Source organism: Macaca thibetana, chromosome 17, assembly GCF_024542745.1.
Source record: "Macaca thibetana thibetana isolate TM-01 chromosome 17, ASM2454274v1, whole genome shotgun sequence".
NCBI lineage: Eukaryota > Metazoa > Chordata > Mammalia > Primates > Cercopithecidae > Macaca > Macaca thibetana.
This window is the reverse complement of record NC_065594.1, coordinates 24,513,036-24,527,209: the sequence shown is the minus strand read 5'-3', so window position 1 is coordinate 24,527,209 and position 14,174 is coordinate 24,513,036. Positions and strand designations below refer to the sequence as shown.

Below are 14,174 nucleotides of genomic sequence, written 5' to 3'. Positions count from 1 at the left end.
GTACATCTTTTTTAAAGTTTGTTTTTGTTTTCTTCAAATAGGGCACCATAAAACAAGCTTACACGAATGCCCCAATGGTAGACAATGAATTACTTCGATTGAGTCTTCGGTTATTTAAGCGGAAGACTACTTGCCATGCCCCAGGAAATGAAAAGACTGAAGATAATAAACTTTCACAGTCCAGTATCCAGCAGGAACTGTGTGTGTCTTAAGACCGAAGTTCAATATGGTATTTTTGGTACTGTCTTCCTTCAGCAGTGCATATTCTTTTGCAAAGTTTTTTGGTTTGACAAGCATTAGTGACAAAGGCAGAAAAGATTTATCAGCCGTGCTAAAAGAGCGAAGAATTCTGATCTTTAGAGACACTCGTTTTGGCTAACTTAAGATTTTACGTTAATTTTTACATAGTCCTTGACACTCATGCAAAATAATGTGAAAACATCTAGATTTAGTAGTTTATGCTGCGCCTTTTGTTAAAATTGAAGATTTTGGGAAATGGTTGTCACTGCTCTTCCAGCCTATGAATATTTTTGTGAAATGGAACCATGGATTTATGTCTGGATCATCCATACAGAACCAACAGTTGTATTCAAAAACAATGTGTTCATCAAAGTAATTGCTCACATTGTGCAGTATGTGAGCACATGTATGTGTACAGTATGTGAGTATGTGTACAGACCATGTGAAAGGGAATGCTGGTCTAGCTAACATGGTATGTTTGTAGGCGAATCTCTAGCAGAAGGAAGCCAAAATATTTTTTTCCTTTTGAAAGTTTTTAAAAAATTATTTCATGGATCTTTTTTTTAATTAATACGTGTGCATTGTTACAATGTATGTTGGATGTCTTTTGACTCTAAATGCTTTTTTTGTTATCAGAGATTGTGTACTATTTTTATTTTTAATAAATGTAACTTCCCTTTCCTTGTTTTAGATTTACTTTGCTCTTCATTAATCTTATTCCTGATGTTCTAAAACATCAGTCATCAACATTACATGTTTCATGCTTCACATATTTTACTGCTTGTGTCCTTATTGTTGGATAGCTTTAAACAGAGTTGATGTACTTCAAATGTAGCTTGTTGATACTTAAGGCATCTTCTTGGAATGTGACTTTTGAAGAAAAAAATTACTCAAAGCAAACCAAGAGTTAACAAACCTAACATAACCTGAGGTTTAATATTGTACTGTCATATTTTTTAGAGCTATAACTTTTGATTATATTAAACTGCCTCCAGCTGTACTATGTAAAACAGATTTACTTTTCAAAATTACAGTATACCTGCTTTGTTCTGTATGTATATGTTTAACTTATGAAGTGGACTCTTAGAAGGATTTGAAATGGACTCTGGCCACAGAATTTGTGAGCAGACAGTAGCAGTGATAATAATAAAAGAAGGCAATCAAAATTTAATTTTATCATGCCCTCTCACAGGTTTTTGTTATAATTTTAAGCCTATATTACTTGTGTTAGTAGTTTTGTCTCTATAGGTAACATAATGACGGTGGTGCAGAGTTTCTGTTCAAGAAACATATGTTGTAAAGTTAATTTATACAAGATAGCCGCCAAAGGAAATGGTCCTACTTGCAAATGACTTTGAAAGCATGCATAATTGCACACAGAGCAGGAGAAAACTTTAATCAGAATTTCCTTGTGTCCTTTTCCTTTACTAAGTGTTTTGAATTAAAAAAAAAAAAAAGTATGACCTCAGAGAATGAATACTATTTAGGAAGCCACTTCCTGATTTGAGTGGATAATACTGTTCTCTGTAGCACAAAGATTTAAAGTCCTAGAATTTCTAATCCTAGTTCTCAGAATTGTAGAATATGACAAAAATAATGGTTTCCCCATTTGTCCACTGACTTCAGGGATATTTCACAAGCTATTTATTTATAGAATGAAAACTATGTAGTTAAATCTGTCATTCAGTTAAACATGTTGTCTTTCAGTTTGAAATCTTTGTTATGTTGCAAAAGAAAATTTAGAACTATTCCTTTGTTCACTCAGTCACAGCATTCAGAGCTTTATGTTTCCAGTGGAAATGTACTGTTCAGTCTCATTTTCTTTTAATTCAGCCATTCTCAGTATTAGTAACATATACCTGTAAAATTTTTATAAAGCAAAATTTTTAATTGAATTTCTCATAAAAGCTCTTGGACCATAATTAAAGTCTCAGTTTAGTATTCCCAAAAAACAGTCTCCCAGTCTATAAATTGTTTGCTAGTACAGTTGAAAGGTCATCTATCTCATAACTGATGGCTCAAGTCTGTCCAGTTGCCATAATTGCACAATTGGATTCCAGCTGCTGGTAATAAGGAATTGTCTAGATAGATAAAGGGCAAGAGTATGTCTGCAATCCAAAATAAATGAGAGTTAACACATAATTAGCTGTTTGATTTTTTTGGTAGCTATCCTCACGATTTAGTAAAGGGTCTACTAACAATACCCAACTTTATATAAGAAAGTTTTGTAAGCATACCTAAGTAGTAACTTGATATGCTAAAAAATCTGACCTGTCACTTCACTTCACTCTGACCAGTAATTGCAGATTGCCTTCACCATCCTAACCCATGACTGCATTAGGATCTTATGACTTACTAACTTGAAAATATGTGGCATTGGTAGAGTATCCCACTTTACTCCTCACTGTCCAATTGTGTAAAGATTAAGATACATACTATTGTTGATGATGCTTTTACACCTCAACTTGCTATTTTAAAAGGTTATATGAACCCCTCCCACTTTTAAGGATATTCCCTTTTACTGATTTTCCTAGCTAAAATTATATAGCCATCTTTCTAAATATTTTATTTAAATCTGATCTAGGACTTGCCTTATTTTATCATTTTTCTTTAATAAACTCCAATAAACTTAGTTTATTCATTAATTTTGTTGATCTTTCCATTTGAGTATTTTGAATGACACTCTGGAGAATCCAAGTTTAAATGGTGAAATATTTGTATTAAATAACTTTCTACATGCATCTGTAAACATAATTTCTCAACTTTATTGCGCTGTTTCTTTCAGATGTTTTTCTTTTCTAAATTATTTTTATAGAGATGCGGTCTCGCCTAGGCTGGTCTCAAACTCCTGGCCTCAAAGCCATCCTCCCTCCTTGGCCTCCCAAAGTGCTGGGATTACAGGCATGAGCCACCATGCCCAGCCCTTCTTTTTTTTTTTTTCAGAGGCAGGGTCTTTCTCTGACCCCCAGGCTGGAGTGCAGTGGTGGGATCATAACTCACTGCAGCCTCCAATTCCAGGGCTCAAGGGATCCTCCCACCTCAGCCTCCCGAGTAGCTGGGACTACAGGTGTGCATCATCATAACTGGCTAATTAAAAAACAAAAAAAACACTTTGGTAGGCCAAGGCCGGGAGGATTGCTTGAGCCCAAGAGTTCAAAACCAGCCTGGGCAACAAAGTGGGATACCATCTGTGCAAAAAATACAAAAATTAGCCAAGTTTGGTGGCGCATGCCTGTAGTCTTAGCTACTCGGGGAGGCTGAAGCAGGAGAATTGCTTGAGCCCAAGAGGTTGAGGCTGCAGCGAGCTGTGATGGCGCCACTCCATTCTAGCCTAGGCAACAGAATGATACCCTGTCTCAAGTTACAAAAAATAGCGGGGGGATAGTGGGGAGCGATGGTCTTGCTATGTTGCCCAGGTGATCCTGAACTTCTGGCCTCAGACAATCCTTCCATCTCAGTCTCCCAGAGTGTTCAGATTACAACCAGTAGCCACCACCTGGTTATACTGTGATAGAAGTACAATTGGAGTAGCTTAGGTAAAAACGGGAAGTAAACAGACATGAATAAAATGTAAATTGCAGTGATTGCAATTAAAGAAAAAACCAAATGGCAGAGATGAGAAATAAGTGTAGCCATTGGGAGTTAGGTACTACTTCAGATTATCAAGAATGTCTTACGTATGAGATGAGTCCTAAAAAATGAAAAGTAGCTAGCAAAGAGCAAAAGGGGGAGGAGTATATTTCAGGCAGAGTGATGGGGGTATGCAAAGGCCTAGGAAAAGAGTTTTGGTGAATTCCAAGATGAAAATACTAGTGTGGCTTAGCATTGGGTGGAGGGGGTGGGGGTTGCTAGAGAGAAGGTATAGAACAGTGCTATTCAACAGAATGTTCTACAATGATGGAAATATTCTGTAAGTGTGCTGCCCCCCAAAAAATGGCCAATACAAGCTTCACGTGGCTTGTATTAAACACTTGAAATGTAGCCAGTGTGACAGAAACTGAGTTTTAAAATTTTGTCATTACTTTTAAATAGCTGTATGTGGCTAGTGGCTACCGTTTGGGGTGGTGTAGGTATATATCTTGGCAAAGCCTTGTGGAATATGGAAGTGGTTCCCACAGTAGAGTATAAAACAAATTCTTCTGTACGTTCTAGTTACTTTCCATGGCAAGTGGTACTGATTGTTTTAGTTTACTGTGGCAATATAACATTTCCTTTTAGAACAAATGTTAATAACTAAACAAATTAAGTAGTCAGGTAGTGTGGAAATAGGACAGAAATTACTGGTGCTCAGATAATTGAAGTTTAGAATATGCAGGCAATGTATGAAGTTGGAATTTCATTTGAAAGCAAAAGTAATAAGGAATAATGAAAGGAAAAAAGGCATTCAATAACCTCAAAACAGGCAAGCAGAAGAGAAAAAAGCAATTTAGAACAGGTGAGACAAATAGAAAACATGAATGTAAGCCCAAATGTATTCACAAATTATGTTAAATGAAAACAGATTCAGTATCCAATTAAAAGACAAAGGTTATCAAACTGCAGAAAAACAACTACATGTTGCTTATGAGACTGACCTAAAACATAGCGAGCTTTAAAAGTAAAAGGATGGAAAAAAGACACACCATGTAAACATCAAGAGAAAACGATGTTAATGTTAATCAATTATCCCTATGTATTTCATATGTATTGCTGTAGTGCTTGCCAAATGCTGGTTTTCTAATTCCACTGTTTTTCTACACTTACTGGAATTCCCTTATCCATTTTTTTCTACTTTATTCACTTATTTATGTCAGTATAAATTCATGGATTCCTATTTTATTTCATGGGTTATAACTCATTATTGCTCAAAATGTCCAAGTTTTAGACTTGTTAATGAACTTCTGTGTGTATGTATGACAATTCCAATATTTAATGCCAATTCAGAATCTGTTTCTATTGTGTGTTGTTTCTGTTGGCTCATTTTCATGTTTTCTTCTCTACTCTTACGCCTGGTTGTCTTTCACTATATGCCAAAATAGTGTTTGCAAAATTGTTTGTAGAAAAAAAGTTGAGGTCTAAGATGCTATTGTCCAGACGCAAGTTTTGTTTGCTTCTGGGATCACTGTCAGACTGAAAACATCTTAATCCAGTTTTAGGAACTAAGACGATCTGAGTCCCCCAGATGACCGCGTCTTGACTGCAGTTTATGTATGGGCACTTGTAGCTCACTGTCATTCCCAGGGTTCAGCCTTTGGGGTCTAGATCCAAAGTACAAGGGTTCATAAGAGCCTCCATTCTTGGTGAATCCCATGTGCCAATGTTTTCTGCCTTCCCCAAGAGGACATCGTAACTTACGAACAGTTCCTCCGTCTCTTTTCCAGATTTTTAAATGGCACCTGGGCAAAATTGACCCCAAATGTCAGGTTCACCCCTGGGTATCTATCTCCTGAATTTTGGCCCAAGAATTTTTCGTCATCTTACTGACTTATCAGTGTTCAAGAAGAATTTTTTAAATAAATGTTTTGTCCAGCTTCTCCAGTTCTTAGCGTGAAGTTGTTCTGAATTATCTAGTCTCCCATTACCAAAACAGTTTAATTTTTTTCTTTACTTCCGTTTCATTGCTTTAGTATTTCTCCATTTTATTACCTGTACGTCATTTGGTTTCCTACAGTGTGTATTTTTCTTTTTCTATAACTCCTTTCCTGAGCTCATATTTTTTCTTTCTGTGATTTCATCATCTCTTCCTTCTTGCTTCTTGTTTTGTGTACTTTCTTCATGGAGGCAATTGAATCACTAGATTTTAATATTCATGTTGAATTTTTTTTTTTTTTTAAAGACAGCATCTGTGTTGCGTAGGCTGGAGTGTAGTGGCACGATCATGGCTGACTACAGCCTCCACCTTCCAGGCTCAGGAGTCTTCCCACTTCAGCCTTCCAGGTAGCTGGGAACACAGGCACACGCCACCACATCCAGCTAATTTTTTTTTTAACATTTTTGTGTAGACAGGGTCTCCCTATGTTGCCCAGGCTGGTCTGAAACTCCTGACCTCAAGCAATCCTTGACTCGTCCTCCCAAAATGTTAGGATTACAGGTGTGAGCCACCATGCCCAGCCTATTCATGGTGAAATGTCACAGAACAATACTCATCTCTTCTGTGAAATTTTTCAGATGGTGAATATTGTTTATCTGTTAATTTTTGCTAATTTCTCTTAGTTTTTTAATAGAGTATCTTTGTATCAGTCTTATGGCAGTTCCTTCTTCTTACTTAATACTGAATGACTTGTAATATACCATTGTTTGCAGGAAATCAGCCATGGTAGCCTTCCAGACATCACACACATGCTTCATCTTTTCTGCTGATGTCATAGAAGCATGCTGGCTCTTGTAAATAGGGTTCCTTGTGATTGCTTGTGTAGGTGGCCCTTCTTCCTCTCCTCCCCTGAACCAAACCAGGTCCAGGAGGACCTCCACAGCCAATCTTGCTCTTCTCTGCTCCTAATTGATTGTTCCAAACAAGGGACATAGCTTTTGCCTTTCAAGGGGAACCCTCACATTCAAAAGCAGTATTTTTTGCTGAGATTTGCTACTACCTGGTCCCTCTCAACTCTTACTGCACTTCCTCCTTTCACTGTCTCCTCATACTACTTCTGCTAAATCTCAGCTGTTTTGGCAGCCCTTATGTCTTTTTTGACATCTGAAGATTGTATCTTATCTCCTAGATTCACTGGAAATAAACTTTATGGAGATTTTTACAGTCTTTTTGTTGCTTTTATACAAGTTATAGAAGAAAAACAGACATATGCAGCATGTTCCTACTGAAGTTCTTTCCAAGCTAAAATTCAATCCAAAGGTCACTTTAATCCTCAGGTTGGATAGTTCCATCAGGATGCATTCTTAGATGAACACCTATAATGGGTTAATACTTGGGATTATGGTATCAATATAAACCAAACACATAAATGTGATTTATGAAATAAAGTTATATGATGTTATCCTGGTAGGTAGGAATCATATTCTCTCTTTAGTCACATTTCCTTTACAAATCATATTCTCTCTTTAGTCACATTTCCTTTACAATTACTATCACATTGCTACCTCTAAAAGTGAAGGAGGCTGGCAAATTGAGCATTTTGCTTTTGTAGCCCCCTTATTAGAAATGACCAGAAGGGATGAGGGTTGAGTTATAGGTGTTAGCTTTGCCAACCAACCAACAGTGTCTTCCATAACTTCAGGAGAAACGTAAGTAAGGAGAAACAATGGTACCAGTTAAGGCCTGTTGATGCCAACTTCATAAAACTAAATAGTAGTCCAGAATCCAGAACGAGTTCTGATTCTAATTCTGCCACAAACTGGCAGAATGACTCGGTCAAGCCTTTGTACTTTGGCTTCCTCATCTCTCAAGCAGGTGGTAGAGAATCCTAGGATTTAAACAGAAAGCTGACATACAATAGCTCAGCGACATGCCAAAGATGTGTTTGTTTCCTTGTCAGGAGCTGAGAACACCATTTAGAGTACAGGGTAGGAAAAGGTCTCATTGTTTAATAGCAAGAGGAATAGGGCAGTATTTTGACTAAGGAAATCCTCTAATTGCTTCTCAAACCCTTCTGCATCACAGACAGATTTTAATGCAGGGTAGGATTTCTGGGTCAGGATTTTCTCCTGATACTAACGTAGAGCGTATGTGTGGGTACATAAAATTATGGGCCCCTCTCCTTGAATGTGGATTGAACTTGACCAACTTCTAACGAGTAGAAATGGTAGAGGTGAAAGCATGTGGCTTGAGAGCCTAGGTGGTGGCTTGTTTCTTGGAATATTCATTCTGGGGAATGCCCAGATGCTAGGTCATGAAAACATTTCAAGCCACCCTGAGGAGTTCATGTAGTGAGAGGCCCAAGGCCTCCTGCCAACAGTCGTGTGAATTGGCTGTCTTGGATCCTCCAGCCCCAGTTAGGCCTTCTTTAGCTTAGTTTTCATTTTTTGTTGTTGTTGTTGTTGTTTTGTTTTTAACTGGATTTGTTCCTTTACCGGAAAAGGTAAGGAATATATATATATATTTTTTGAGACCGAATCTCGCTCTGTTCCAGGCTGGAGTGCGGTGACACTATCTTGGCTCATTGCAACCTCCGCCTCCTGGGTTCAAGTGATTCTCCCACCTCAGCATCCCAAGTAGCTGGGACTACAGGCGTCCACCACCATGCCCAGCTAATTTTAGTATTTTTAGTAGAGATGGGGTTTCACCATGTTGGCCAGACTGGTCTCGAACTCCTGACCTCAGGTGATCCGCCCGCTTTGGCCTCCCAAAGTGCTGGGATTACAGGTGTGAGCCACTGCACCCGGCCTAGATATGACATTTAAATCACACTTTTTTTTTACATTTGTCTGTTTATGTAGATGCTTTAAAATAAGCTGAATCTGAAGGATAGCTGGGACCTGAAGCCTCCTGGACTATAACTTGAGCATCTCCCATTGCGCATCCCTCGATCACCCTATATAAACTCTAACTGGCAGCAGAATTCTATATCCAAGAAAACTGAGTCAAATAACAAAAATCTACTCAAATGACATAAACATGAAAATTGCTGTGTAAACTGTGAAGTACTATATAATGCAAGATATCTGTGGCCATCATTTCCATCTTACCAGTTCTTTGTAGAGAAGTAGTATGGGCTGAATTGTGCCCCCCAAATTCATTTGTTAAAGTCCTAATCCTTATCTCAGAAGTTAACTGTATTTGGAGGCAAAGTCTTTGAAGAAGTGACTAAGTTAAAATGAGTCCATTAGGGTGGACCCTAATGAATGTGACTGGTGTCCTAATAAGAAAAGGAAGAGATATGAGGGGCACGCTGTGCACCGAGGGATGAGCACATGAAGAAGGAGCAGCAAGAGGGCTGCTACCTACAAGCCAAGAAGAGAGGCCTCAGAAGAAACCAACCCTGCTGAGACCTTGATCTTGGACTTCCAGCCTCCAAACTGTGAGAAAATAAATGTCTGTTGTTTAAGCCACCTGGTCTGTGGTATCTTGTTAGGGAAGCTCTAGCAAACTAATCCAGTCAGCTTCCAGTGCTGTCACTTCACCAATTTGTATATTCCCACAGACACAGTTCAAGTATAGGTTTGCATCGTTTTCTTTTAAACATTCCCAAAATGAGATTTTCATTAAGCATTATAAATTGCATTCAGTTGCCTTTAACTATATGACCACAATCTATCTACAATTAATTTAACCCAGCACTAGTTCATTCTTGCATGACAAAAGAGTTAGGGCAAAACGCCCTTCCATTTTTACAGGATACCTCCTTAGCACATGCAGGCAGGAAGCAGGGAATTACACCTTATTTCTGATCCCTAAAGTGTGATAAAAAGCCTCGGAATTGTATGAAACGAATATGAATGATAATTCTAATTGTAAAGTACATTGAGTTTGGAAACTAATAAAAGGCATCAAAATGATAAAAAAAAATCGGTTAATACTGAAGATATGGATGAATAGATAGATGATGATTGATAGATAGATGATTGTAGATAGATAGATAGATAGATAGATAGATAGATAGACAGACAGACAGACAGATAGAGCTCGTCATTTCTTCATTTGGACCATTCAGCAGTCGCTTAGCTGTTGCTTACTACTTGGACACTTTCAGCCCCTTCTTCCTAATTTGTTTTCTACCCTGCACCCAGAATAACATCTGTAAATTATCCGAAAATACAGATATGATCGACCTGGTTTCTGGCTGCGGCCCTGCCACTATCAAGTTATATACACTTAAGGCAATCAACCTCTGTGAGTGTCACTTTCCCAATTTATAAAGTAAGACGGTTGGGCTGTATCTTAAGTTTCCATGACTTTCTCTGTCACTCCTCTCAAGATACATTCTTGGCACTTTTTCAATGAAACCTTTCTCTTCCCATTCCAAATTAACTGTTCTCTCCACACTTTGTTTTTGTCTGTTATAACACGCCTCTACAGTACATTGGACTATTACAGTCTCTACGACATCACATCTCCTAAATTAGGACTTTTGTTGGTTGTATAGGTGTCAGCTTATTTTCCATATTATTGGTAAAAGATAAGCATTGGCATATTAAAATTTAGTGTTTATTTGAGCAAACAGTGATTCCTGAATCAGGCAGTTCCACACCAGAAGTGGTTGGGGCACCACCTGAGGTGGTTGCAATGAAAGCTTCTAGAGGGCCAGTGCAGACGCTGAGCAAAGACACATTTTGATTGGTTAAGTTTGAGCAATTACCTTATTGGAACTATCCCAGTGGGAGGTTCAAGACAATGTAACTAAATGCCAGTTAGCTGTCTGTGATTGGCGGAACCTACATTTCATCGCCTTTTAAATTCTGAGTTAGAGGCTGGGAGTGGTGGCTTATGCCTGTAATCCCAGCACTTTGGGAGACCAAGGCAGGTGAATCACCTGAGGTCAAGAGTTCGAGACCAGCCTGGCCAACATGGCTAAACCCCGTCTCTACTAAAAATACATAAAATTGTCGGGCATGGTGGCAGGTGCCTGTAATCCCAGCTACTTGAGAGGCTGAGGCCGGAGAATTGCTTGAACCCAGGACGGGGAGGTTGTAGTGAGCCGAGATTTTGCCATGGCACTCCAGCGTGGGAGACAGAGCAAAACTCTGTCTCAGGAAAAAAAAAAAAAAAAAAAATCTGAGTTAGGTTTCAGTTTGCTCACTTAGGAACCGAGGGCACTGGAGCCACCTTAGTCTAACAGCCTCCCATGTAGTTATTTGAACAGGACAATCCACTTGAATTCAGGGGCCATTTCTAATTGATCTTTTTAGTCCCCTCTCCTACGCTGTTCCAGTGAACAGCTTTTTCACTTGAAAATGGGGAACGCTCAAATGTTCCCTAAATCAAGCTGTGAATGAAGTAAATTTTGTCTACTATGTCATAGAATTTACGGCATATTTTTTTCTTTGGATTTATTACTTTAACTAAGGGCAGAGGAAGTTTGTGATGGAATTATTAAAATTGATCAGGTTCTAGCTGAATCCACTTCAAGCTTTCATTCTTTCAGGATAGCTATTTTTTCATATTAAGATGTAAATATAGGTATTAAAAATTTCTTAGGCCTCATTAATTTTTACTTTCTTATTCCTAGACTTCAGTTCTCTGCATCATTTTCCATGACAATTAAGTTTCATCTGTAGTGATGGGGAAAAAAAGAACAAAATAATTAAAAACAAAAAAATTATTTTTAAATTAAAACTATAATACAGTTTTTACATATGTGGCTGTGATCATAGCTCGACTGTTAGCTGCTTTCTTGCTCTGTTTCATATCCTCCACAGATACACAACAATTGTTTTCCTGTGCACTGCTGTCTCCAGCACAATATTTATGAATTTATTACAATCGTTACAAATCACGGCCAATTGAAGGCAGCAATCAGCTTTGTCAAAATGTTTACTATGGTTAACCAGCTGCCTGGGACGTTCACAAACACAGGCTGAGATTCAGAAAGTTAACTGGCAAACCTGTTAACCACTGATAAGCAGTGCTAGAAAGATGATTGCTTAATTAATCTGTGTTTGTGCTAATGAGGATGTTAAATGGGTTCATCCCTGAATTTGATTGTTCACAAAGAATGTGAATTCCCTAAAGGGCAAATATAGACAGGTTTCCTATTAAAATGAACCATCCAACCAAGACGCTTTTTTAGTCATTTTGAGGTTTAAAAGGGTAGCTGATAATTTCAAAATAACTTCATGACATTTCTAGTGGCTACATGTGACATACTATTACCATATCTCCTGAAACTCTTTGCCAGTTCCTTTGGGAAAGAATTTTATATTACATTTCTTAAATAGATACCGACTTTTATTTTCGATCAAGACTCCTCAGGGTGCAGCATAAATTAAACTTGTGGCACTTATCTTTCACAGGCAGACTTTGGAGGGGATGGGAAATACCAGATGCCAATAGCATCATCGTTCTATCAAGAATCCATTATGTTAAAAAACATTCCATACACAGGCTGGGCATGGTTGTGCATGCCTGTAGTCCCAGCTATTTGGAAGGCTGAGGCGGGAGGATCACTTGAGCCCAGGAATTCCAGGCTACAATGAGTTATGATGGTGCCGCTGCACTCCAGCCTAAGTGACAGAACAAGACCTTGTCTCTAAAATAAGTAAATACATTCATCCAAAATGCAATGTAATTAAACTGGAGGAAGATCGTGTCGGAGCGGGGAGTTGCATGTGTGTGTTTAAAGTTAGGGAAGTTCTGTTTACTTTGCAGTGGCCTATCACGTGACATTCAGGGAGACAGCATCACCCAGACCTCAGTTGATTATGGCTTGCACTGGCATTGCGTGGATACTGGCAACTAACTGATCCCTAGCATGTGTCCCTGGGCCTCTTTACCATCTTCCTCTCCCCGTGAAATGTCAGACAGACCAAATATTTACAAAAACATAAAGGGACTCTGTTGCTTGGGTGGGGGTACATGCAAGGAAGGAAACTATATGATTCAATTCACTCGGTGAAAAGGAAGAGTGGATTTTTCTGCTCTTTGACAAACTGAGTCTGGGCTTCCTTCCATTACTTAGGCCCAGGTTAGGCAGAGATGCCTGTTTTCATAGTGACTGAGAACTACGGGCCATGGATACCATTCTTCTGTCTCCCCGACCCCCACTCCAAAAACTGTGTGGAAATTTATTTCTTTCCTCTTTCTCTCTCTGTGTGGGAAGAAAAAAGTCCTTTGTTTATGATACATAGGATGAGTAGGAGGCATTTTCTTGATCTTGAAAGTGTTTTGTATGCATAAATTGAAAGTTTTCTCATTTATGAAAATGTTTTTTCCTGCGGTTGATGCATAATGTTGAGTAAGTCTTTTTGGTATTTTAACTGTGAGAACAGCTTAAATACTAAGAATTGAAATGAACCTGCTGAGTATAAGTAATAACTGACCTTAATGACTTTAACAACAGGTTCATAAAACACATTAAAAGATAAGTTTAAATAATGAACTCTCTGAAATCTAAGTACATACATATTTACATGGTAGATGAGCTGCTTTAAGACTTATTCAGTTGGACAGTTTTATTTTTTATTTATTTTTTTATTATACTTTAAGTTCTAGGGTGTATGTGCACAACGTGCAGGTTTGTTACATGTGTATACATGTGCCATGTTGGTGTGCTGCACCCATCAACTCATCATTTACATTAGGTATATCTCCTAATGCTATCCCTCCCCCTTCCCACCACCCCACGACAGGCTCTGGTGTGTGATGTTCCTCACCCTGTGTCCAAGTGTTCTCATTGTTCAGTTACCACCTATGAGTGAGAACATATGGTGTTTGGTTTTCTGTCCTTGCGATAGTTTGCTCAAAATGATGGTTTCCAGCTTCATCCGTGTCCCTACAAAGGACATGAACTCATCCTTTTTTATGGCTGCATAGTACTCCATGGCGTATATGTGCCACATTTTCTTAATCCAGTCTGTCACTGATGGACATTTGGGTTGGTTCCAAGTCTTTGCTATTGTGAATAGTGCCGCAATAAACATACATGTGCATGGGACACAGTTTTAAACATTGAAAATTGTGAATTAAAAACATCTATATTGAATCAAAAAGACTTCAACCTAATCTTATCCATAAGTAGGCTGAAATATTTTATTTGAATGAAGATCCCAAATGCCCAGGGCTTTTTAAATAACACTGGAATGTAATTCATTAGCTTATTTCATAGCTCAAATATTATTGTCCTATACATGTTGCAGTTTGTGTTAGAGGCATACCCTGTCTAATACTTAGCACTATGGCATATTAAAATAGATTGGATAAATGAAAATTAAGTACTGGTATCAGTTGGTTAGCTAGGGATGTCATTCTGTCTTACCTTCCTGTTATTATAGTCATTATATAATTATCAGTATTCAGCTAATGATGTTGAAACTTTCCCTGAGTCTCACACTTTTGTGTTGCAAAA

General features: G+C 38.2%; 1 protein-coding gene across 11 annotated transcripts in view; it reads left to right on the top strand.

Annotated features, from left to right (window-relative positions):
* The window catches only part of ZC3H13 (zinc finger CCCH-type containing 13), a 100,291-nt gene extending 95,553 nt beyond the window's left edge, over positions 1-4,738 (top strand). For all 11 annotated transcript variants that reach the window (XM_050766166.1, XM_050766160.1, XM_050766157.1 and 8 more), the window contains one exon: positions 42-4,738. In XM_050766166.1, coding sequence (XP_050622123.1) covers positions 42-212 — 171 coding nt within the window. In that variant the 3' untranslated portion in view covers positions 213-4,738. The remainder of the gene's footprint in view (positions 1-41) is intronic.
* Positions 4,739-14,174: the final 9,436 nt, after the last annotated feature.